This window comes from Camellia sinensis, chromosome 10 (assembly GCF_055761805.1).
Source record: "Camellia sinensis isolate YWXY chromosome 10, ASM5576180v1, whole genome shotgun sequence".
NCBI classification, from domain to species: Eukaryota; Viridiplantae; Streptophyta; class Magnoliopsida; order Ericales; family Theaceae; genus Camellia; species Camellia sinensis.
This window is the reverse complement of record NC_138970.1, coordinates 118,787,887-118,814,897: the sequence shown is the minus strand read 5'-3', so window position 1 is coordinate 118,814,897 and position 27,011 is coordinate 118,787,887. Positions and strand designations below refer to the sequence as shown.

The 27,011-nt window shown below is 38.7% G+C and overlaps 1 protein-coding gene across 1 annotated transcript in view; it reads right to left on the bottom strand.

Annotated features, from left to right (window-relative positions):
* The window catches only part of LOC114317366 (uncharacterized), a 47,515-nt gene extending 45,852 nt beyond the window's left edge, over positions 1–1,663 (bottom strand). Inside the window, exon 1 of the mRNA XM_028264067.2 lies at positions 1,305–1,663. Coding sequence (XP_028119868.2) covers positions 1,305–1,407 — 103 coding nt within the window. The 5' untranslated portion in view covers positions 1,408–1,663. The remainder of the gene's footprint in view (positions 1–1,304) is intronic.
* Between the last annotated feature and the right edge of the window lie 25,348 nt (positions 1,664–27,011).

Here is a 27,011-nt window from a genome sequence, read left to right as displayed (position 1 = left end):
TTTGCTCTATAAATAGAGAGGTTGGGTTGATCAAAGGAGAGGAAAAGTGGAGAAGAGTGATAGAAAATCAAGTGTAGAGAAAATTTTCTTCCAAGCTCTCTTCCAAGAGAGTTATGACAATTTCTATAGTCATGTGTATCTAATCTTCTCACCCTTAGGGCTTAGATGAAGCCCTACTCAAGAAACATTTGAGGTTTTGTAATTAATTCTTTAGTTGTATTATTTTTGGATATAATTGCATAACATTTAAAGATTCTTCTACATGTATTGTTTTATCTCACTTCTAGTGTTTGATTTCTGTGATTTCAAATGCATGGTTGTGCAATAGTTTTATTTGTACATATATTGAGATCCTAAGACAGATCATGCTAAGGGAAGACAGACTGTTCCTACAACAGTAGTTTTAGTGTAAGATGGGTTTGTACCAATCGAAGATGGCCTATGCCTAGAGTTTCAGTATATGAATTTTCTAGACTATCATATTAAGACTTGTAATCATAATATATTATATCATAATTATCCATTAATTAATCTCCCAAGAACAATTACAATTGGCTCATCTTACACGAGCAGTGGTGGATTTGAACACCCTAACGAATTTTCTTCAACCAAACTTCATCATTCTTTTATTTTTACTTGTCATTTTCATCAAGTTCACATCATCAACCTTCTTCGATCAAGTAAAAATAATTTTCAATTTCAAACACTATAGTTAGTACAATCCCTGTGGTATGACACACGTACTCAATCCACTATATTTTTTATTTTGCATAGTTACGATTTACTAGTTTTCTTAAGGATCATCCATTATCGGGCTTTTATGGCCTGGGGTATGCCCTTTGCATTTTCGTATAGACCTTGCCACATCTTCTTTCTTCTTCTTTTTTTCCTCATATGCTTACCCACCAAAAAAAAAAGTCCAATTATTACCAACCAACTAAATTTCCTAGAAATGTTATATGAAAGGGGAAAAAATATCATCCTGAGGTCCATAATATTATGAGAAATATGAATTATACATCGAAACCGTGTAATGCACACAGAAATTATATAAATAAATAAATAAACAACGAATCTCCTATAATTTTTAAGCACTTTATTCCTAAAACTTGTTGAAGATCACGCTTGTATTGCATTTTATTCCACTACACTAAATCGGTTATAAAACGATTTGCCAAAATAACAATAAAAAAAAACTACAATAGCAGGTTTTCCATCAATTGAAAGAGGACAAAACAAAAAGTGGAGTTTTTCTGGGAAAACAAACGAGTGGGTTTGAGTGGGGAGGAGGAGATGCGAAATACCTTTAAATGTAGTGACGGTACTGGAGCACGATAAGAAGAAAGAGAGCAGAACTGAGAGAGAGAAGAGAAGAAAGGGAGGATGAGGAAGAGCATAAGAGCCCATTTCTTCGCTTGCTCTTCAGCACTGCTCTCACTTTCCCTTTCTTTCCTTTTGGCTGCGTTTGGTGTGGAGTAGGCTGCGTTTGGTGTGGAGTTGTAATCATCACTTTAAAAAATTAATTAGATACTCATTTTTGAAAACTAATTTTAGACGGAGTTTTAAATTGCGTTTGGTAGAATTTTGTAAATATGATTTGAGAATATGAGTTGTATTTTGTTTTTATGAGTTTTAGAAATTTCTTCGCTTGCTCTTCAGCACTGCTCTCACTTTCCCTTTCTTTCCTTTTGGCTGCGTTTGGTGTGGAGTAGGCTGCGTTTGGTGTGGAGTTGTAATCATCACTTTAAAAAATTAATTAGATACTCAGGCCTCGTTTGGGAACAGGCTAATTTAGTAACTTTTTGGTTATTTGGCTAAAAATGTAGGTAAAAAAAACTTGTATGTTTGGGATGACTTTTTAGCTAATTACGAAAAGATGTGCAAAAAGTAGAGAGAAAAGAGAATCTTTGACTTTTTGGTATGGGTTGTTGGCTTTTTGGCTAATTTAGTAACTTTTTGGCTAATTGGCTAAAATAGTCTCTTGCCAAACGAGGCCTCATTTTTGAAAACTAATTTTAGACGGAGTTTTAAATTGCGTTTGGTAGAATTTTGTAAATATGATTTGAGAATATGAGTTGTATTTTGTCTTTATGAGTTTTAGAATTATGATTTGAATGTAAAAAATTTGTTTGGTAGAAGAGTTTTTGAATTGAGTAATGTGACATAATTTTTATACAAAAACTTATAACTCATAACCAAACACAATCCAAAATTCTATTCAAAACTCATAAAAAATTTAAAAAAAAATTGAAAACCTTTTTTATTTAAAAAAAATAAAAAAATAATTCAAGAACACTGTTCTAGTCAACCGGCCGGACGTCCGGAGAGACGTCCGAAGGGACATCCGGGTACACTATTTTTCAAACGCGGGTGTGGAAATATGTTTTGAAACCGTAAACAAACGTCGCACTCGAACTTGAGTGTAGAATCATGATTTAAAAGTTGTATCAAATACAGCCTTAAATTTTGAAATTTAACTTACTCGACATTTCGTCGATCGTTAGTTGACCAGGATAGTATTTTTTTTAAAAAATAATTAGTACCTGTGATTTTTTATATTTTAAATAAAAAATAGTTTTTAAATTTTTTAAAACTTTTTATGAGTTTTAAATAGAATTTTGGATTGTGTGTTTAGTTATAAATTGTAAATTTTTTAATCAAATATCATATGTCACATTAAAAATTTCAAACTCAATTCAAAACTCATAACCAAACAAAATTTTCACACTCAAATTATAATTTCAAAACTCACAAACTCAAAATAGAACTCTATGATTTGAATTATGATTTGATAATAGAGTTGTATTTTGAGTTTGTAAGTTTTGAAATTTTGATTTGAGTGTGGAAACTTTGTTTAGTTATGAGTTTTGAAAAAAAAAAATTTGAATTGAGTTTTGAGTTGAATGTTAAATTGAGTTTTAAATGTTTGATGTGACATTTAAAATAAGAAAATTTGTTTGGTTATGAGTTTTGAAAAAAAATTTCAAAACTTAATTCAAAAAGTTATAACTCATATCCAAAACACACAATTCAAAACTCTATTTAAAATTATATTCAAAACTCATAATCAAACGCTTTTTAACATTTAAATCAAAAAAAAAAAAAGGTCATTTTGGTCTAAAAATAATAATTTTATATTTAAAAATATCAAAAACAAAGATTTTTTTTTTTTTTCAAATAAAACGTGGCTATTGGCGATTGGCAATTGCAAAAAAAAAAAATAAATAAAATACATTGTTCTAGTCAACCGAAAGGATAACCGAGTAGACTTAAAATTCAAAAACCCTCTAATTTTTAGAATGGAGAACGCAAAAGAGTGAGTAGCCAAACGTGAAGGAAAATTACATTTTAAAATGTGTGATGGAATTATTTTGGGTGTTGGGTTATTATTTTTTAGAATAATACTATATACACTAATTAGTGTACTAACTACTGTATCAACTAATGGTGTGGTAATTTAAGATATTTTTAGTATTTATAATTTGTATAATGAGTAGAATTAATAATAATTTCATAACTAGTGTTAGTACGGTTGGAAAATAATGATTTTTCGACAACTTTAATTCGAACTTAAAGTCGGACCCAACCGCCGGTTGAGTTGGGTTTGAGTGGTTTTGTATTCTCTCAAGTGAGAAGATTACAATATAAAAATGATGGACCGAAACCATTGAGTTGTGAATGAAAATTGTCTCATAAAGTGGGCATCAATAAAAGTTGGGCTTAGATTTGGACTTAGTCTTAGTTTAGACTGGGCCTAGACTTGTACTTGTGCTTGTGCATGTGTTGGGTTTGGTCTTGGACTTAGAGTTGGATTTAATCTTAAACTTGAGCTAAGCTATGTTGTGTTAGGCTTAACTTGTGCATGTGTTTGAGAATAGGGTTTGGATCGGGTTGTAACCCAACATTGGTATCCATTGTGTGACCCATCTAGTTGTTTTATTCAAACGTCATTATATACATATTTATTTGTATATATTAAGCACATGGGAGGGTTAGACCTTTGTAACTCTCATCTTTTGAGGATGGAGTTGATGACCATATTAGTGATCATAGGTTTTCAATGTTAGTAACTCTAGCCCTAATGGCTAGAATTGATGGTCTTGGTTAATGGTATTTGATAACCCTATTGATGTATAGCCTTTATGGCTAGGGATTCCCCTACTTGTATAAATAGAGAACTTTCCCCTCCAACTTAGTAGAAGAGTTTTAAGAGAGATTTTTGATGGAAAATGGAGATGTTTTGAGATAAAAAAAAAAAAAGTTGAAGATGGTTTTCACACCAAAGAAAAATTTCTTATCTTCTTTTGCTAGTCCCTTCTTTGGTTCTTGTTAGACAGAGTGCAACCAGTTTCAAGTTCACCGAAACTATTCAAAAGGTGCTTCTGCATTAGCTGGTTTTGACCGTCATATCTTGGGAGACAGAAGTCGACATACCTTCAGCACCCAGGGTGAGGCGGCTAATCTGTTTTAAAGATACAGTGGTATCACACAAATTTCGGTTTGCTTTCTTTACCTTTTATCGTATTGTGTATTTTTATGGTTGTAATATTCAACATGTTTTCTTATTCTATTATGTAATTTGATTAATCATGAATCTATTTATCTTGTTTAATTACACAATTTGTACAACAATCTTAAAACAGATTATATGTGTTTCATAGAATTAACAAATAGATTCACATAGATTAATTTCCCCACTGTATCAGATTTAAATTTTTGTAATAGGCTACTGTGTGGCAGGTTCATTATGTTATTACTTTTGCAAAATAATGGAATTATATGTATATAGGCATGCTATCATCTATAGGAATTCCGGTATATATAGTTTTGTATCAATAACTTCACATGACGTGGCTACAGCTTTGCTTATAATTGTTTAATTTAGAGGCCATTGTTTTCCTGTATAAGGCAAGAGGATATGCATGCTACTGTTCATAGAGTTTTTTGTTCCATTCACTTGCTATGCATGATTAGGATTTAAATAAATAAATATCTTCCTCATGTTTTATTTTGCTTCCAATTTATTTTCTATATGAAAAGAAAATTAGGTTGTTGATGATTAATTAAATGGTCTATTGTTTGTTTAGATACATAGTTTTATGAGTACGATTTTGAATTTCCTACCATGCTTTGCATGTTGTATTTTATAGCTTTATAATAAAATTTGCATGCTCATGAGTGTTTAAGTTTTAGTTAAAATGGGCATGTTAATTAGTTGCTATTTTTTTTTATATATGTTCATGATGTTCTAGATCCTAGTTTAATTCACTTTTTTATTAGTTTCTAGAATTTTAAGGTAATTTGCATGTCCTTAGATTTTGGTGTAGGTTACATGCATATTTTCTAGGATTATTTGCATGTTTTTAATTGCTAGAGTTATTTGCATGGTTATTGTTAAATAAATTGATATGTAACTCTTGCCTATTAAACTTTTGTTTTAAGGTTTTGGAGTTTTAAAGTTTTGTAACTTATCTAAATTTATTTACATATTTATTATGTAATAATTGATATATAACTCATGGCAATAAATTTTAATTTAATTATTTGTAATTATAAATTTTAAGGTTTTGTAACTTGTCTAATTTATTTACATATTTATTGTATAAATTAAATTGTACATTTAGTTTTGGAGTTTTAAGGTTTATACGTGGAACTTATATTGCATTTTATTCTTCACTTAATGTGTTATTCAAGATAATGCTAGAAGGGTTAAATACAAAGTTTTTGATTAGTTGCTTTGTATTATGTTGTGGTTTGCTATTAACTTTCTTTGGCAGCATACCTATGCAAAAGGGAATGGAAATAATACAAATCCAAATTAATAGAATTTTGGAGTGCAATTTTTGGACTACTTACAATCCTCAATTGGATTGGTTTACTCGTCTTTTATTTGAAGCAATTGTTTACTTGAGTTTTAATTTGGTTCATTTATCAATGTGTAAAAGCAAGTTTGTTTGCTTGTATTAGTAAAAGCATTTCATTTGCTTGTATTATTGTAGCAATTTTTTACATTGCTTGTAATGTTTGTTAGCAATTTTTAAATTGCTTGTAAAGTTTGGAACTTGGTTTGGTTTTCTGTAATAGAAACCATAGTGTTTAGCCTTGGTTAAAGAGTAACTCTTATTTGTTCAGAAATGACAACTAAGACGGATTTGGTTTCAAACCTTTGGGGTTTGAGGAAGTCTTTGGGTTTAATTATTTTATTCCCAAAGTGTTGGAAAACTAAGTTTGGAGAGAATCTTTGATTATAATCTGATTATTTCCAAAGTGTTTTGGTTTATAATCGGATTATTTTTAAAGTGTTGTGGTTTTGAGAAAAGAATTCAAATTTTAGCATTAGCTAAAATATCTCTGATTTTTATTCAGAAATCATAGGCTTAGTTCTAGGAGTACCGATTAACTTTTATGAGTGGTATAATTCTGGTAAAATTTTTTATTTGCTTGGGAATTGGTTTGTTATAACCTGGTTTATCCCCTGGAAAACTTAATTTTAAATTTGTTTCCTATGGATTAAGAGTCAATATGCTCTTGAAAGTTTTGTCAAAATGTTAACTGGGTTTTAAGTGGGACCAATGTGACCCCTCCAGTCTTCCTGGGAACATTCTTGACCATGTTCGATTCTAGATTAAGTGGTAAGACTAATTTTGAATTAAATTTCCAACTGTGGATTTTCTAGTGTTAAGTTTAGTTTATGGAAAAACAGAATAATGAAATTCTGTTGTGATTTTTCAGAAATGGCTTCAAGAGGTGACAACAGAAATGTTGTTCCACTTGACAACATTAAGCTTTGCGAGATTCTTAAAAGAAAATCTAGAGAGATCGAGTGTGATTAAAAGAAATCATAAGATTGCATGATAATATCTCTGAAGTAATCAGAGGTGATTAGTATGTTATCCTTATATCAATTGTAGCATATATGATTGTTATGTGACTTTGCTTGAAAGCAAAGATGAGACAACCCGTTAGAGTGGGTGAATATAATTTTGATTTTTTAAAAGATCAACAATAAGAGTTCAATTGCAACTTTTACATGAATTTCCAAATACTTCCAAAATTAAATTAAACATGTATGTGTACAATTTAACACCTCAATTTCATAATACTACTTTCAATTCAAGCAAAACCATCATTTATCTTCATGAACCAAACTAGGGTTATTAAGAGAAATTAAAACTTTTCATAAAAACACTTTTTATTCCAACTCTTCTATTGCTTATACACCCAAATTTATAAATCAAAATCATAACCCAACAAGTAAACCCCAACACTTCAAACCCTAAATCCCCAATCCCATGATTTATCACAATATGCTTAAAATATAAATTTTGTATTTCTATAAGGGAAATACCACAAATTTTTATCTATAAATGAGAGTATTGAAAGAGAACTAGAAACCCCTATCTCAATGATCAAGCAAGAAAGAAAGGCTCTATGAGATTCCTTCATAAAATCAAAAATCCAATTGGTAGGAAAATGAGATCTTCATGTATTCTTCACTTTTTGGTAAGTGATCTTGGCCAAATCTTTGAGAAATGGAAGGTATTTGGATCAAGAATTCAAAGGTTTTCGGACTTAGAATGAGAAGAAGGAAGAAGGGAAAGAAAAGTGGAGAGAATGATCTAGAAAGGCACTTTTTAAACTGCTGAATTCGCGCAGTTCGCTCAAGTGCAACTTCCTGCGCTCGAGCGCACTTACTTCCAGCTCACATACTAAAACGTCAAACGTGCATAACTCTCTCGTCCGGACTCCGTTTTAGGTCGTTCTTGTGTCCAAATCGAAGCCTTGAAAACAAGCTTTCCAATGGTTCTAATCTCACATCCAAATTCAAAGTGTGGAAAAATCAAAGGACAAAAGAGTAATGACTGTTCATATGAAAATGATTCAAATCAAAGTTTTTGGTCCAATCTTACTTTCCCATTATGTTACCACTTCGATCAATATCTCAAAATAAAAACAAGGAGGCTTCAAATTCAATAATTAAGAAAGTCAAGAGCAGTCCCACTAGTCCTAAAAGTACAAGATGTTACACTATGCCCGAGCGAACAGACACAAGCAAGACGGACCGCTCGAGCGACAACTCCTGCACTCAAACGTAAATCACTCACTCTTAGAATCTCTAACATACCTGCAAAAGTACTGGGAGCCTCAAAAGACCACTTGAGCATCAACTCTTGCGCTCGAGAGGAGAGAAAAATTCTAGAGTGCTACAGTGGTGAATGACTTTTCGAGTTAAACTATTTTTCAATGGTGAAGCAGCTTTAGTAGTGATTAGATTAGAGTGCTGAAAATATGATTTTAGTTAGAAATTTTGTATTAGAGGTGTAGTATTATTTTGGTGAGAGATGCATATTGAATTTCGTTTGGAGAGATTCTCTTGTAATATGAGATTAATTTATTTATTAACGATGTGAATGTTTGTCATTGAATAAGTTTGTGATATAGAAGGTATTGAATTCAAATTGATTTTGTGGGACATCATAGTCTTATTATGGTGTGGAGTTGTGTTACAGCTTCGGAATTAGTATCATGGCTTTGATTCCAAGGAATGTAGTGTGTTGTGAGAGTATACGTAAATGATGCAAGTGTAGAAGATTTTCTTAGGTAGCGTGTTAATTATTGTTGTAGCATTAGGAGAGGTTGAAAGGGAATCACCTTAGAACTTATCTAAGTTCTAGAAATGAGATGTGTGATTGGGAATTGATTGTTTGGTGAGTGTGTGTCACTCAAGGGAGTGACAAGTTGTGCAAATTGCTTGGTATTTGTTTTTAGTTGGTCGCATGTGATCCCCAAAATGGGGTAATTGCGAAAAAAATTATTTGGCAAGCTTGAAATTTGTAATGGTAGTTGTGGGGGAATGCGACTTCCCAAGTTTACGAGAAAAACGTATCCATTGGTTTTCTTTAACCTTATTGTTATTATTTTGAATTGTTGTTGCCTGTATGATTATGATGGAGTTGTGACATTGCAGTGGTAGTGATGGAATCTTTGGTTAGGTGATGTTTGGGTACATAATTTTTCCTATTGGGTATGTTTGAGAACATAATTTTTTCTATTGGGTATGACCTTATTTTTGCCAGAATTGAGAAGTTATTATTATGGATAAACTAGTGAGAAAAAGGGAAAAATAGTCAAGAAGTGGGGTATCAAGTCTTACAACATATATAAACCTTAACCATTTTCACAAAATCGTTCCTTTTCAAACTCTTCATTTTTACCATTCACTTTTATGTATTTAAACCATTCCTTTATATATATATACATAGGTTTATACCAGTTATGAATCCCTTCAATCTTCAAGGGTCTGGAAATATTGTTTTAGGTATTGTTAACTTTTAAGTATTTCAATAATGTAGTTAAATAATGTGTGGATATGGAACACTAGTTGTATTGCAAGAAAATGACATGTGGTGTTTTGATTTTGTTGAGTTGTATCTTGTTGAAAGGCCATACTTGACGGATAGAATTTCTATTAGAAAAATTTTCCTTCTCTTTCTTTTCTTTTCTTTTCATGAGAGGGGATTGAGGACTTCTAAAATGATGTGAACTATTCTTTTAAAAATTGGGTTGCTAAATGACCGTAGTTGTTTCTTCTAGTGTGAATGTGATGTGAAAACTATTTTTCTAAGGTTCTAGTTCGTTAAACGATCGAGAATTATTTCCTAGAAGTTGAGTCTGTATGAGGCAAGAATATTGTAAGGTATTTTAGTGAGACCTTTACCCTTGACTTTTAGTTTCGTGGAATCGATGGGTTCTTGTGGCTTGTTATAAGTATTCGTGACCATATTGTCTAATCTTACTAAATAGGGAACCGTCCATAATGGGAGTCACCTGTCTGGGTTGAATGGACCTTGGTAATCCTTGTGGATGAGTTAAAGGAAAGACTCATCACTTGAGTGTTGTTATTCGTATCATATGGGGTGGATCTAAATATTAATGTGGAACTTGAAAATATGAGAGTTAACCTTAGATTTTGAACTATATTCTAGAGTGGTGATTGTAATTTTATTGGGAATTGTTCTCCCCATAATATCATTGGGTTAACTTATCTCCTTTCATGGGAGTCATTTCTTGTTCATCACACGAAATTTTTTATGTTACGAGAACCTTCTAGAAACTTGTTGTTGAGTAGAATTCATTTGTGATTAGTTGGTGGAAGTTTTAGTTCAATCTCTGTTTCATTTGGAATTGTCTAAACTTTAAATCTTGAACTGTTTAATTTCGAGGACGAAATTTCCTACGATGGGGAGACTATAACACTTTGTATTTATTGGACTAGTGGGATTGCTCTTGACATTATTATTATTGTACTTGGAGTCTCTTTGGTTCATTTTAGGATATTGGATTGAGGTGGTATTATAATGGTAAAGTAAGATTGAAGAACATTGATTTGGATAATTGTTCCAGGAGTGGTCCTCACTCTTTTTCCCATTTCTCTTTCCATACTTTGAATTTGGATATGTAGCTAGAACCATTGGAAAGCTTGTTTCTGGGGCTTCAATTTGGACAAAGAACGACCTAAAACAGAGTCCGGACGAGGGAGTTATGTTTATTTGAAATTTGAGTACTCGTGTTGGAAGCAAGTTTGCTAGAGTGAACTTTTGATTGCTCGAGCAGTCTGCACAAATTTTAGAGATTCTGGGAGCTTCTTTTCATCGCTCAAGCCAAGCTTTGATTGTTCGAGTGGTTTGTTCGAAATCTGGCACTTTAAAGTCACTTTTTGGCCCAAAATCTTTATTCTTTCTTCCTCTCTTCTCTCCTTCTCCTCCTACTCGAAACTCTAGAGCTCTAAACACTTGATTTCTCAAATTTTTACCTTATATCCACCCTAGATCATTCAAGGTAGTTGAAAGGAAAGCTTAGATCAAGCATTCTACCGATTGTTTCGTAATTTCATCAACATTGCGAGTTGAGTTCTCATCTCAAGCTTCTATTCTTGAGGTAGGGATATCATTAACTTATTATATCTTTAATTTGAGACTCACATGTGGTAATTTCATTAGATATTCACCTTTCGTAACGCCCTAAAAGACCCGTTCCATAAACTTGTTCATCTAATTATTAAGCATTTTCAACATATAAGATCTGAACAAAATAAAATAATACATCCACTCACTTATGGCTTTCTTTCCCTTTGAACTATTCCCAAAAACGAAAGTTACATAGTTGTTCCATTACATTCCTCAAAACATTAAAACAGTTCAAAAGAAAAGAAGTAGTCAACAATTTAATCCACTAGGGCATCTTCCTTAACACAATGTTCTTCATAACACTAAGACACAAAAATCAGCTTCTAAAATACAATTATCATCATCATGCCCCTAGAAAGTTCAACGAAACATGCTAGCTCAATTGGCATCATCACTTGAGAGGTATCTCGTTCTTCATTCCTGGAAATTGGTTAGTTTGTGGGGTGAGCATAAGCTCAGTAGGTGATGCATTTAACAAATTATATAATCATTTGAAAGACTTACGCTCATGTAATGCAATTCATGGAAATGTATGAAAATAAAGTAAAACCATGCCTGAGTATGCTATTGATAGGATGCAATGCATTGAACATATTTCATCTTTCCCATTGTCTCATCCGGTGGTACTCAGCATTGACATCCATAGGTAAGAGTCCAAAAATCAAAACATACCTAGACGATTATAGTCATCTATCGAAAATAATCCCACATTTGCCGACTCCAGAAGCGGTAGGGCAATGGGCACCAAAAACATCACAACCTTTCATATTTGCCGATGCGTAGATAGGGAAATTGGGCACCTTGACTCCCCGCACGGGTGCCAATTACAATATGCAACTCAAATCTAACCCAACTCATTACCTGGACTCATAAGCTAATTACCAACATTTTAAAGTTTCAACCGTTGGCACCAAGGTAAGACCAAAAGAAATGAACAATGCATATGATGCATGAACTTCTAAAAAATGCATAATTTTCCTAAGAGGATATCACTTCACAATAGTGCAACTCTTCCTATTTCATAAGTTAAGGCATTCCCATCATCATTCATCATCTCATCTCCAGTTCAACATCAAAAGGGAACCTCCAAACTTGCATTTCAAATCCAAAACCAAGTAATTACACTCAATTTCATATTTTAGAAGTTAATTGAGTAAAACCCCTTTTTATAAATTAAGTCTGAAAATTAGGGTTTGAGAAAAATGAGAAAAATTGGGGTTTTTCCCTCCTTTATGAAATTGAGGCAATCATCAATCATAAACAATGATATTTAATCATAATAAGTGTAATTTTTTCAACAATCACAAAATATTACCCTTATAGTTCTCAATCTTTAATTAACAAGCTCAAACCAATATACATATTGTAGACACCCCATTTTTGACCGACCTTGAGACTCAGACGTCACCAGTTGAGCGCTCGGTGATATTGCATATTGTGCTCGTTCAGAAGTTTCAGAGTCTCGGCTGCGAGCCTTGCCTTCGGACTTCCGGACTTTTTTTGTGCTTTACCTCGGTTTGCGAACTAGGCTCCGTTTTCTCTGTTTTCTCTTCTCGAAGGGAGGGAGAGGTCTCATAGATCATCTCTCAGTGGCCGTAGGCTACGTTTCGTGGTCGTAGGCCGTTTTGCCTGTTTGGAGTCCGGTTTCCAATTTTTCGGAGCCGTTGGCCGTGTGCCTCGGTTCGGGACCGCTTAACCACCTCCGTTTGCTCCAGTTTTTGGCATGCATCTTATTTTCTCCCTTTTAAGGGACACTACGGTCCGAGAGACCAACTTCGTGGTCGGACACCACTTCCGGTGCCTAACAGCCCACTTTCGGGGCCTCGAACTGCGTGTTTTGGCTCCCAAACCTTCATTCTGCATTTTTGGGCTCCAAGCCGAACTTGAGATAGTCATATTTTGAGGTCCTTTTCATGTTTGATTAAGGACTTTTTGCTGTTTGAGATCTCCTACTGCCACTTGCTTCTTTACCCCTCTTTTAGGCCTTTTCTTGCATGATAGTTTAGGCCTACTTGTATTTATTTTCGTGGCTTGTCATAAACTACAAAGTGTCTTGTTTTGAGCCCCTCTTCAACTTTGTTGAAGGGATCTTGGCCATTTGGGTCCAGAAGCTACCACTTGCCTTTATATCCCACTTTTTGGCCTTTTTGGGGGGAAATTTGAATTTGAATTTCCCCCCCATTTTTCCCCCTCTTTTCCACCTCTTTTGCTTATAAAACCAGCAGCTCCCAGCTGTGTTAGAGGGTTAGAAAATTTTTGTTTTGAGCTCTCACATTAAATATCTCTCTCTCTCTCTCTCTCTCTCTCTCTCTTTCTCTTCCAAGCTCCAAAACCCTTTGTTCTTGGACCATTTTTACACTACAACCCCTAGCCTATCACCTCCATTACTCATTTCAGTACCTTGGAGGACATTTGAAGAGGTTGAAAGCTCAGATTTTCAGACTAAAAGCTGCTGGAAAGTTGTTCTTCAAGGGTGAGTCCCTATTTCCCTTAAACTTGTACTTTTTTGCATGATTGTTTAGCTTTACTTTCAAGTATTTTTGGATTTCGATCCAAGCTGAAAAAGATCATATTTTGAGGTCATCTTCATGTTTGAATCAGAACTTTTTGCTGTTTGAAGTCTTCTTCTCCCCCTTTGTTCTTTACCTCTCTTTTAGGGCCTATTCTTGCATGATATGTTAGCCCTGTTTTTAAGCATTTCTGGGCTCCGAGAAAAACTGTAAAGAAGCTTATTTTGAGCCCTTATTCAACATTGTTGAAGGACTCATCACTGTTTGTGGCTTCCATTTTCCACTTGCCTTTATATCTCTCTTTTGGCCTCATTTTTGCTTGTTTTGTTAGCCTCTTATGCTTATACTTTTGGGCTATGGTCCGAACTATAAATGGCCTTGTTTTGATCCCCTCTCCATGTTTCATTAAGGGTCTTTAACTGTTTGGAGCCTCCTTTTTGCTCTTTGTGTTTAATCCTCTTTTTAGGCCTTATTTTGTATAGTATTTTGAGCATGCTTGTGTACTGTTTTTGGCTCGGTCATAAACTGTAAAATGCCATGTTTTGGGTCCCTCTTCAACATTGTAGAAGGTACCTTCCTTGTTTAGGAACAGCATCTGTGACTTGCTTCTTTATCTCACATTTAGGGCCATTTTTGCATATCGGTTTAGCCCTATCTGTGTTCGCTGTTTGGCCTTGCTTAAAACTTTAAACATGCTTGTTTTGGGACTTTCTTGAGTCTGTATTTACATTTCATGTTCAAATAATACATGCTTTGTATAGCTGTAGGCCATTGCGTGCGCCTAGTTTTGCATTTCGGGTCTCATTTCATGCATCGGGTGCCATATTGCCATGTTTTGGGGCTATTTTGCATCTTGTTTTGATACTGAAATTTGCATGCTAGTATGCCATATTCCACGCCTTGCCATGTCTTGTTAGAGTGGCATTCGGTGCCTTAGGATCGGTCCTCGGTTTGCGTGCATGCGTGCACGCATCTCGAGCGTCTCATTTTCATCTAATGGCCACTAATGCGAGTGTGGCTGAGGTCCACTTGTGTTAGTGTAAGTCCATTTATGCATTGTGTATGTCATTTTGTTTCATAGCATTGCGTATGCTAGGTTGTATGTTAGCGCATTGTGTATGCCATGTTACCTCGTGCATCGTGTATGCCATTTCATAGCATTGTGTATGTTAGGTTGTATCTTAGTTGCATTTCATGCATATCATGCATATTGCATTATGCTTGGGATAGGAATTAGCCCAGGCACAGGAAACGAGGTACGTTTCGTACTCCGAGTGACGGAACGTGTCTCAATTCCCAGTCGCCGACACTCCGGATTATCCATGATGGAGTCTAGGTTTTGTTTTGTTTTCATGTGCATTCATTCTATATTGAGTTGCACAATTCGACTCCTCGGCCATCATGCATCGAGATGCGTGATTGGTGGCACGAGGATCGAGGCATGCATACATTTGTGAAAATGCATTGCCATGCCCTTTTCCTGCTCTCTGTTGCAGCAAATCAAGAATTAGTGGCCCTTCAAAAGCCTTGCACAGCATTCCGGTATCAATCGCAAACAGAGGCTAATTGGGGCATCGCAGTGGATTTCCGCGCCAAGCAACCCGAGCATGCATCATTCATCATCCGGAGCGGAGTCGAGACAGTCCCTGGCTTGCATGCCAGTTTATTATTTTTCTTAGTTAATCTGTAAATTAATTAGGGATTTGTACATATTTGGGCTGTATTATTTGGACTGTATTATTTGGACTGTACTATTTATTTGGACCCTCTGTGCGAGGGCATAATTGTAATAAGTGTGCGTGTGTGTGATGTATGTCTTCCAACCCCACGTCTTTCTCCCTTTTATTTATCTGCTTATGATGGTTAGATTAGGGCATGTTTCAATTAGCATACAGTATGACAGCATGTTTGCATTCATTCATCTGTATTGCATGCACCGGGCTCGGCGCATCATACTAACTGCATTGTATTTTCAATTCCAAATTGAATACATGTTAACTGTAGCATTTCATATGCTATGTCTAGAATAGCCGAGCCTGCTATAGTTGCACTTTTGCATGTGTTGCATTAGGCATTTCTGTATAATTAGGATCATGCATGAATTTCTAATTAGCTTCTGTTTTGGCTTGGAGTACTCGGTAAGTTTTATGCTTTAGCATCCTTGCATGCGTGTGAGTGACTGCCATGAATAGCATGCTTACCATGAGGCTATATGCTTATGTAATATAACTGCCTGAATGCTTGTGGGTGAATGTTGGGTTATTCGGATTGGAACAAATCATCAACTGTGAGTTTTAAACCCACTAGATAGTGGCAAAACCATCTTTTCTAAGCCCACCCGAGGGTGGCAAAATCTGCATTTTAAACCTACTTGCGAGTAGCAAACCATCTTTCAAAAACAAACATGAAATGTTTTGTTCTAATTCAGGCGACCCAGTCTATACTTGTATGCTGTGCGCATCACATAGTAATCTAGGCTAATAACCGGAATAAGAACACACAATGTTTTCAAAACTTGATATCATGGTTAGTAGAGGCCGATCTTTGATCGGGCGAGCGGGGGTGCTCACGAAGTGACCTTCTCCAATCGTACCCAAGTTCTCGAGCCGAGGCAACTTTGGTGATGACGGACACGTGGCCTTAGGCAAACGAGTCAGGGTTTCCTAAATTTCCCCAAAATAAAACATTTAGGTGGCGACTCTGTATCTGGCAAAGCAGTCCATGTTTGGCACTTCTTTCAAAAAAAATCTGTTTTCTCAAAACGATTTGCCGGATTTGGACTCTTTGGTTCAGATTAAGAACCGTGACAATTTGAGAGTCCTGAGCTGTAGTGAGCCCAATATCGAACGGAACGGGGGAGCTCTGTCACGACCCAAACCCGGCCCTATGGGTTTAGCACCGTAACCGGCCAGTAATCCGAGATTACCGAAGGCCTGCAGAACAGTAATACAGTAAAACAGAGTACAGGGCCTAGCGGAAGCCAATACAGTAAATAAATAGTGTCCATTGAGCTGTGACAGTCTGTATGCAAAAAGGCTTTTCATACATTTATACACAAGCAGTACAGAACAGTATGTACAATATTGACATCCATTCAAACTAGGGACTCAACCCTACATAACAGTACAGAAAACATTCCGTCAGTACAAAACAGTACGGTCTATACAAAATTTACAGTCACACAGTACAGGGACCTAATCCCTTTATAACAGTACAGTAGACCAAACAGTATGGAGACAGACGGGGGAAGACAAACAAAACACCCCAAAGCCATAGCATGGCAACTCGGAACCTCGCAGTGAGGCACAAAGGCTGGCTTGACAAAACTGGAGTAACCCTGACGCCTCTAGCTGCGGTCTGGTGCCTGAACACCTACATATATATATGAGCAGTGAGCTAAAGCCCAGTGAATAACATAAAGCGTAAAGGGGTTTAGAATGAATGTCCTTACAGTAATGAAAACAGTTCAATTCAATCAGTATTTCAGTTGTTCAGTACAGTAAACAGTCATATGTGGTACATCCATTAGCACAACAGTAACAGTAGGTCTTAAAAGACCGAACAGTAATGATGGCCATCAGTCAGTAAACAGTAGTGGCTCCACGAGGGAACCGACAGAGATCTCTGTAACAGTAACAGTAACAGTAAACAGTAGGTACTAAGGATGCCACAGTACAGTTCAGAAATAAAGGACATACATTCATTCAGTAATACCAGTTCAGTAAACAGTTCAGTTCAGTATTCAAAAGATATCAGTTGAACATATCTTTACACAATTGTTACTCACAGAGTTCTGGGCTACGGTATGCTAGAGCGTGTCTCTCCAGTTGCCAACCCTACACAGTTCACAGGTTGAACACACACTAAGCTACACAGTTGGGAAATATCATAACTAAATCCCTAATTTGCCTTGGTGTGTTCTACAACGATATCCTCATCTAGATGTCTTAAACTAGGCCTAAGAATGCCTAGGATGGGATGAGGATGCAAAAATACACTTAGAAAACATTTCGCAAAGTTTGCTGAAAATAGGAGCCTCGCTCGAGCGAAACTTTCTACGCTCGAGCGTAAGTCCAAAATCAAAGGCTTCGCTCGAGCGAGGAATCCTTCGCTCGAGCGGTCTGCAAAACAGTAAAAGTACTGGATGCTGAGATTTTACGCACGATGGTCGCTCGATGGTCGCTCGAGCGGAGCCCTGGACAAAGGTGCTCGCTCGAGCGGGGAATCCTTCGCTCGAGCGAGGAAGCCAAATCTGGAATTTCCAGATCTGCCTCCCAAGCTCAAACCAAGCATTCTACCACTCCAAACTCGACCTCTTGGGCCCAAATTCTGGAAAACATCATTAAATTCAATGTATAACAAGTTTCAAATCTCAATTTATGAATTCAAGCCCCAAAGGTGAGTCAATTAAAACCACATTCAAACCCATTTTCAAGAACAACATTCAAACATGTCATGCATGAGTTTTTAAACCAAATTAAATCTTCAAAGCTTGTTCAAATGGACTCATTTCTACAAGAACATGATGAATTCATGGGGTATGACCAAAAGATGGACATGCATGTAACCTTTTGCCATGAAAACAACTCAAATATCTACATTACAAACATGCATGCATGAAATGAGTTCCAAATCAACACAATGAACCAATTCTAGACTTGAATCACTAGAGGCTCAAGAATCTAACATGAATGAGCTCAAACACAACAAAGAGGGGTTGAATTCCTTACCTAGAGCTTTAGTTACAAGGTGAGGAAGTTAAATTTGCAACCTATGTTCCAATTCCTTCAATTTCCAAGCAATTCACAAGGTAGAACTCAATTTCTCTCCCTCTCCCTCTCTTGGTCGGTTAAGCACAAGAAAATGGCTGAGCAAATGTGTTTTGATTCAAGTATAAGGCTCAAGTGTGTGTATAAAAGATAGTGGCAAAATGGTAAATATGACAAACTCTTTAATTGGCTTATTTTAATCTAATTTAATCATACCTAATCAGTTTTTAGGTAAATACACCATAAAATCACATTAATTATGAGGGTCACGGAACATCAATCGGTTTCTAATTCGGCCGCCGATAAGGCCTTCAATTAGCAGTTTAAACATATAAACATGAACAGATAATCAGACAATCAAACAGATAGAATGCAATTAACTAACATATACTCAGTCAATTCAGTTTCAATTTCAGTCAGTCAGTTCAGTATTTCATTCAGTTCGATTATCAGTCAGTTATCAGTCATTATCCGTTTCGTTTAACAGTAATCGGTGATTATCGGTAATCGATCAGTCATTAATCAGTAAACAGTATGAGGGTTGTTACAAGCTCGTTCCACCCTCCCGGGGCGTTCGGGGACGTCTACAGTTTCTGGCGACTCCGCTAGGGATTTAGAGAACTTGACTCGAACTCATGATATCTGTTTTTGACTACACTTATATGTTTCTTTGCATTGCATGTGCATTGGTGCGCCTAGGACACCGTGTTTGCCATCTGCTATTCCTGAACAGTTTGCCGGAGGCTTGTCTTGTCAAGGCATGACCATAAGGCTGACCGGTTGTGGGCTCTGCCAGTATGGGAACACAAACCCCGGTTTTACCGGGGCACCCTTTTTGACCATTCGACCTAGTGCATATTCGGATCCATAGTGACCATTTCAAACTAGGACAGGTTGCTTACCTGATAGGTTGTTTGAAACCGTTGCGTGCGTAGTGAAACCCTAGCTCCTGACAAAATAGGATAGGGAAACCCTACCCCAACATAGGGTTGTTTTGGCTCTCACTTGCTTGTTATGTGCTTTTAGAGTGCGTCTCTACAGGAATGCATGTATCAGTCTACAAGTTTGGGCATTAGGCCTGCGGGCATCAGTATTTGGAAGAATCAGTTTTACCTGAGGGTATCTGTTTTCCGGCAGAATTTTGGGCAGAATTCAATAGAGAGCACACTCATTCAACTATGCTCATATCTGTTCAGGTGAAATCAGGCTGAGATGCTGTCTGTTTTCTCTTTTGCTAGGTAGTCTGGGAACCATAGCTTCAGAAGGCTCCAATATCCCCCAGGTACACCGAACTTGTGTTGATAGACTTTGTCAGGTCAGAGATTCAGTTCAAGGGCAATAGAGGCAGGGTAAAAAGGTCAGTCAGGCACAGACCACCAGTACAGTAGCTACCAGCTCAGTGGTCTTTGAACAGCCAGGTTGAGATTTTGAGTCTACTGTAGAGATAGATATACTGGTGGTTCAATCAGATCAGGACAGTATGTCAGGCTTAGAAGAGATGGTGCGCCAGCTCCAGGATAGTATGAAAGCCATGTAGCAAGATGCTGTCCGTCAAGCGGAATTCGCCAAGCAACAGGCTGTGGTCATAGCCCAACAGGCAGAGACAATTTCCAGGTTAGAGCAGCAAACCGGAGTATCTACTTCACACCAGGCTCCTCCCCCACCAAGAGTTCCCATACTCGGGGAGGCAACCCACGTCCAGGATGATACGGACATTCCAAACGAGCCAGCTCCGCCCCCGGTTCTACTCCAGCTGTCTAAGGCACTAATCAACCCACCGAACTCCCCCTTTGAGTTCGAGACGGATCCCATGGCATTGAAAGTGAGCAAGCTTGAGAAATTGTTCAAAAAGTCTCAGGGGGCCCACTCTATTCCCGATATAGATGACAGTTATACCGACTCAGTGGTGACATTACCGGATCGGTTCAAGATGCCACATATCGATCGATTCGATGGCTCTGAAGACCCAATGGTGCACCTCCAGCTGTTTTCTGATATCTTGAGGCCAATGGGTTTGACCACAGCCCAGAAATTATCACTATTCGGCCGAACCCTGTCTGGGATAGCCGTAATCTGGTATGCAAAATTGGAGAACTCTGTGAAACAGAACTGGGAAGGGCTGGCTGAGGCCTTTATTGCTCAATACTCCTACAACACACAGATCGAGGTTACGACTCGTGATCTCGAAGTCACCCGCCAAGAGCCAAAGAAGGGTTTCTCAGAGTTCGTGACAAGATGGAGAGCAAAGGCCTCAATGATGACTACAAGGCCTTCCGACAAAGATCAGATCAGGATGATTGTTCGGAATCTGCATGGCAAGTTGCTGCAAAAGATGGTCGTTCTACCTCTGTTTACCTTTCCAGCCCTTCATGAAATGGGGGTTCAAATCGAGGATGCCATCAGACAAGGGATCTTTGCAGAAGATAATGAGCCTTCAAAGAGAAATGTTGTTCGCAGTTCCAATGCTACTACTGATGGTAGCACAGCTGCGAAATGCTCAGAAGTAGACACTATCATCACTTCCCTCAATGACCAAGAACCAACCACTTCAACTCGGCCCCAAGCCCGAAAATTCCATCCTCTTTACATGAGTCTCTCCCAAGCTTTGAAAAAGCTGCAAGAAGAAGGGCACCTAGAACTCCTAGAACCCCAACCCCTTCCAAATCCTCTTCCACCAAGATATGACGCAGCTAAATACTGTGCCTATCATCAACAACACGGTCATGATACGAACCGTTGCATCCGTTTCCGTCATAAGATTCAGGATCTTATTGACGAAGAGACCCTAGCTCCACCAAAAGGACCTCAGGTTAGTACTGATTCATCACCTCCCCATCTCAACCTCATCCATACACTACCATCCACCTTCGACCCCAGCATATACATCACCCCAGCCCATCTACCCAAGCCTGAGGTGTTCATTCCAGAAAGCATGGACTTATGCATGATGGATGCACCTGGACCCCAATCATCTCAAACCCGTGAGCCCACTACTTCTGAGCTAAAGAGGATGATCGAAGATCTTCAAAGAACTGTGACAGATTTGGCCTCCGGGACATCGGCTCCGTCATCAACCACATCACATACCAGGGAGTTCATGTCAAAAGGCTCCCTAGTCTTGGAACGGGCTGTATTTGAGGAATGCCAATCCCTTGGCAAAGTGGTGGCAGACGGTAAGAACAAGGTAGGGGCAGGCATTGGTCCCCATGAACATTTTCTGTTGGCTGTTAAGGCTTTGAAGGCCGAAGGACTAAACAAACAGCAAGTGCTTACAGTGGTTGCAAAAACTGTGGATGATATTTTTGCCACTCAAGTTGGGGGCAGTTTGAATCAAGGGGCAAGCCGGGAGAAGGGTCGTTGTATCAGAAACATTCCTTTTAGATATAATCCTGCACTCAGAAGAGATCAACAAACCAGGCCAGCACCTGCCAAGCCCTTTGCTGGTGCGTCCAGCAAAAATCCACAAACTTTGAAGTACCAACCCCGAGGTCAAAGGGTCTTCCATGCCCTCTACATGCCTTTGTCCAAAGCTTTCCAAATCCTTATAAGACAAGGCCATCTCAAACCCCTTGAGCCTCGGCCTCTCCCGAATCCTCTTCTGGCTACGCATGATGCTGCCCAATACTGTGCCTTCCATCAACAAACCGGTCATGGTACTGACAATTGCTCTCGTCTTCACCACGAAGTGCAAGATCTGATTGACAACGGGGTCATCCTCCCGCCAGCTCAGCAAAGTCTATCGCCACTGGATCAGTGAACTTAGGGGATAATGTGATCATGTGATCGGGGGATGAACCACCTGCGGATGGCACTCGATTTACTCTAGATATGGCGTATGGCACGCACCGTTTTGAGCATTTGCGAATGCTAGCTTTTGTGCTTTCTGACTTGGGTATTGGGTCAGTCTTGTTGTTTTGTTTTGAGTCTGTCTTTTTGTTTTGAGTCTGTCTCTCTTTTTGTTTTGGGTCTGTCTTGTTGTATCGAGTCAGTCCTGTTATATAGGAGTCGGGTGATTCCGGGATGTGTTACCTCGGGCGCCACCATTTTGTTTTGTGTTTGTTTTTTCGTTTTGTTTTGAGTCTATTTCTGCCTTGGAGCCAGTAACGCCAGCAGATTCGAATGAACAACAGTGGTTTTTCATGCTTTTATGTTTGCTTCTGCCGTGTGCCAATTGTACCAGAAATTCCAAATGAGATGGCAGTATCTGACTAGAAGCTGTGTCTTTTCTGTGCCTTGAATTCATTGCATCGACCTAAGTTTTCCAAAACTTTTTGAACACTGCGGTGAAAACGAAGAGAAAGGAATTCCTCGGGTTTTGCAAAATTTTGATCAATTGAGAGAAAGAGAGGCGTGCTAAGCCCCTTAATGAATGAAATCATGTTTGTTAGCGTGAGTACTGAGAAGGACCCTGGGTTGATCCAGACTGGTTTCACACTATCTTCAGCGCAAACGATTTGTCGCTTTCTTAAAAATTTTCAAAAACAAAATATTTTGTGCGGTCCTGCGAAGACTTGTGTGGAATCGCTCTTGAGATTGTGCAGCTTAGGATCGCTCTCAGCCTCGAGATTCGACCCCTCACTTTCAAACCTTGAACCTGAGTTCAGAACGTTCAATGGTCAACCACAACGTGAGGCCCGTGTGGCCAGTTTTGAAGCAGCCCTCGAACAAGAGGCACCAAAGTCAGATCAAGAAGATCAGATCAAAGGAAACTTGTAAAGCTAGAACAGAAACACCCCTCGAACTAGGGGCAAAAATGTCCGATGTGCTCGAAGAGCCGAAGATGGATCCTTCTGCAAATCAATACAACAGCCACTCTTTTGGATACGGATGGCCTCGAGATCCTAAAACCATTTGGCATGGACTTGTTACACTTTTACCCTTTGAGAGGCTCGCTAGGCCGAAAATCCGGAAAGGGCGACCCAGGCAAAAGTTAGAGCAAGAAAAGTTATATACAAAAAGCAAAAAAAAAAAAAAAAAAAAAAAAAAGAGAAAAAAGAAGAAAAGAAAAAAAAAAAAGAGAAAAAGAAGAAAAGAAAAAAAAAATAGAAGAAAAGAAATGAAAAAGAAAGATGAACAAAGCTCGCAAGGTCGAAAACCCGCGACGGGCGCCTTGGCAAAAGTTAGAGCCTGAAAAGGAGAGGTTAATACCCGAGTGTACCTTAACCCCGAACTACGTAAGGCTTGATTCCCATGTTTGGGATACGTAGGCAACTTCATTCTGAAGTTCAACCATAAACACTTCAAATTCGATTGTGTCCATGCGATGGTTCTGGTCATCTTTGTCTTCTCTGTATCTGAGGATTTGGTTGTGTTCGCCACTCTGAGGACTGCCTACAATACGCTGCGGTGCCGTCCAAACAAGGGGCAACTTTCCGTTGCCATTCAATGCGCCGCGGTGCCGTTCAAACAAGGGGCAACTTTCCGTTGCCATGCGGTGTCCTTCAGGAAAGGGCAATTTTCCATTGCCATGGATCCGAGGTTGCGCATCTCAAGAGTAGGTTCCGTGCTCGTTGAGTAGTGGTCGTTTGCAAAAATAGTTTTTGAGAATTTTTACTGAGGTTGACTAATCTTCTCGAAAAGTATTCCATTTTCAAAACTGGACCATTTCTTGGACCCAAAAGAGGAAAATTTTCAGTGCTCATGGCCTGACTTGCATGATTTTAAATCAGAAAATTGAACAAGCATGTTAATCTAACTCTCATTTTGGTCAAATTTTTTTAGGAGAAAACTAAAACAAAAAATGGTCAAAATGATGAACTAGGGGCACAGTTGAGTCAGGCTTCCTGTCTTTCCCATTATCAACATACTTGCCAAGAAGGGCACTCTACCTGCCAGAATAGGGCACAACTGAAGTTAACAACAAAGGGCTGAAAGCTCTCTCATCCTCCAAGCAACGAGGTATCAAGCCAAGTGCGAAGCACGAACCGGAATGGGACAAGATATTCCACTCCCTTATCTGGACAGATCTGATCACGTCCGAACTCCCCAACAGAGCATCGTCAACCGATGTCAGCTGCAGATTTGCTACACACCCAATTGTAGCACAGCCCTTCTGTGGAAGAAACTCATTGTTGTGAACAAGAAGAAGAATCTGGTAGAATACCGGGGGCAAGAGCCCACGACTTCCTGCTTATCCATCAACCACCCAGGGGAGGGATAACAAAATGAGAGATTGAAGAATAGAGAGGTGTGCGCTGAGAGAAGAAGTGAGGAAATGGCTTTTTCAGAAAAACAGAGCCTAAGAGCCGAGTGATGTGAGAGGCACAAATGAGAAAGGGTGGGAAACAATATCCGAAGAAACTGGCTCCTCGCGATCTGAGAGGTCTGTCGTCTTTGTAATACGTCTGTGTGTCGTGTCTTTTGTTTTGTTTATCTCGATTCCTGCTTTGAGTCGTCCCGAGCGTGTCTCGTTGTGTTTAGGTTGTTTACCTTTTTGTCTTTCGTTGTTGAGTCTTTTTCGCTGTGTTCAGTCGTAGGCTCAATACCCGGTTAAGAACTCATTTCTTAATTTCAAAAATCAAATCGTTTTGTGCTCAGAGTGCTGTGCCATTCTTCATGATTGTGCAAAACAAGATTGGTTCTTTCATAAAGTCGCGGGGTTCAACCTAGGTCACGTGAGAACAGTAAAACCAGGACCTATCTGAAGCTACATGGGTTCCGGACTGCAAAGCAAAAGAAAAGAGGGAAAATGGAAGCATCTGAGTGTGTTTCACCTTCAGCAAATTTCGTGATTGTATTTCGGATGTACCTTTTCAAAGCCTTGTCAATGCTCTGAAGTATGAGTGTGCCTCTACCTCAAGCGCAAGATCAAGCCTGCTTCAAAGTTATGCACCCTTCCACCTGTATTATTATGCACTTTTCCACTTGTATTGTCATACACACCATACTTCCATTTATTTGCATCTTGTGTTATCTTCTACCTTTTATCCTTTTACGCTGAGCAGCGTTTGAGATCATTGTCCTCCGGGACTTTCTCGGGTTGCGTTGTGCGCGCACTTGAGCGGTTGTTTTAGGACCTCTTCTCACGATTTCAGCATGGTTAGAGTGTTTTTTTCCTCACATGATTTCAGCGTGTTTGGAATTTATCCTAGGTTGCGTTGTGTACGCACCTGGGCGGTTGTTTTTGGACCTCCTTCCACGATTTCAGCATGTTTGGAATTTTTCTCAGGTTGCGTTGTGTACGCACCTGAGCGGTTGTTTTCAGACCTCTTCTCATGATTTCGGCGTGGTTAGAGTGTTCTTTTCCTCACACGATTTCAGCATGTTTGGAATTTATCCTAGGTTGCGTTGTGTACACACCTGGGCGGTTGTTTTTGGACCTCCTCTCACGATTTTAGCGTGGTTTGAGTGTCCCGTTCCTTACGCGATTTCAGCGTGTTTGGAATTTTTCTCAGGTTGCGTTGTGTACGCACCTGGGCGGTTGTTTTCGGACCTCTTCTTACGATTTCAGCGTGGTTTGAGTGTCCCCTTCCTCACACGATTTCAGCGTGCTTGGATTTTATCTTAGGTTGCGTTGTGCGTGCACTTGAGCGGTTTTTTGGACCTCCTTTCACGATTTCAGCGTGGTTTGAGTGTCCCGTTCCTTACGCGATTTCAGCGTGTTTGGAATTTTTCTCAGGTTGCGTTGTGTACGCATCTGAGCGGTTGTTTTTAGACCTCTTCTCATGATTTCGGCGTGGTTAGAGTGTTCTTTTCCTCACACGATTTCAGCGTGTTTAGAATTTATCCTAGGTTGCGTTGTGTACACACCTGGGCGGTTGTTTTTGGGCCTCCTCTCATGATTTCAGCGTTGTTAGAGTGTTCTTTTCCTCACACGATTTCAGCGTGTTTGGAATTTATCTCAGGTTGCGTTGTGTACGCACCTGGGCGGTTGTTTTGGGGCTTCCTCTCACGATTTTAGCGTGGTTTAAGTGTCCCGTTCCTTACGCGATTTCAGCGTGTTTGGAATTTTTTCTCAGGTTGCGTTGTGTACGCACCTGGGCGGTTGTTTTTGGGCCTCCTCTCACGATTTCAGCGTGGTTTGAGTGTCCCGTTCCTTACGCGATTTCAGCGTGTTTGGATTTTATCTCAGGTTGCGTTGTGCGCGCACTTGAGCTGTTTTTCGGACCTCTTCTCACGATTTCAGCGTGGTTTGAGTGTCCCCTTCCTTACACGATTTCAGCGTGTTTAGAATTTATCCCAGGTTGCGTTGTTGACGCGATGGGTGGTTTGTGTTTGGACCTCCTCTCACGATTTCAGCGTGGTTTGAGTGTCCCGTTCCTCACACAATTTCAGCGTGTTTGGATTTTATCTCTAGTTGCGTTGTGTACGCACTTGAGCAATTGTTTTCGGACCTCTTCTCACGATTTCAGCGTGGTTAGAGTGTTCTTTTCCCTCACACGATTTCAGCGTGTTTGGAATTTATCTTAGGGTGCGTGGAACGCGCTCCTGATTTGATTTTCTTTGTTCTTCCTCCACTCACGAGTCCAGCGTGGTTGGCGTGTGTTCACCCTTTGCATCTATTGCACTACATCTATTACATCGTATCTATTTTACTGTCTGGTCTAGGAGACCTTAAATCCTCCTGTCTAAGGAGACCTTAAATCCTGCATCTTTATTCGCACTGTCTTGTGCACTCCCCAGTCTAGGAGACCTTAAATCCTCTAAAGGTGCAATTCCTTTGGTGTTTGTCGTCCCCGAACGACTTCTGGTGGTCTGGTATAGCCACCTGCCTGTGTTTGCGGTGAGTTCCTAGGAGACCAACTGAGACGGTGGAAACTAGAGTT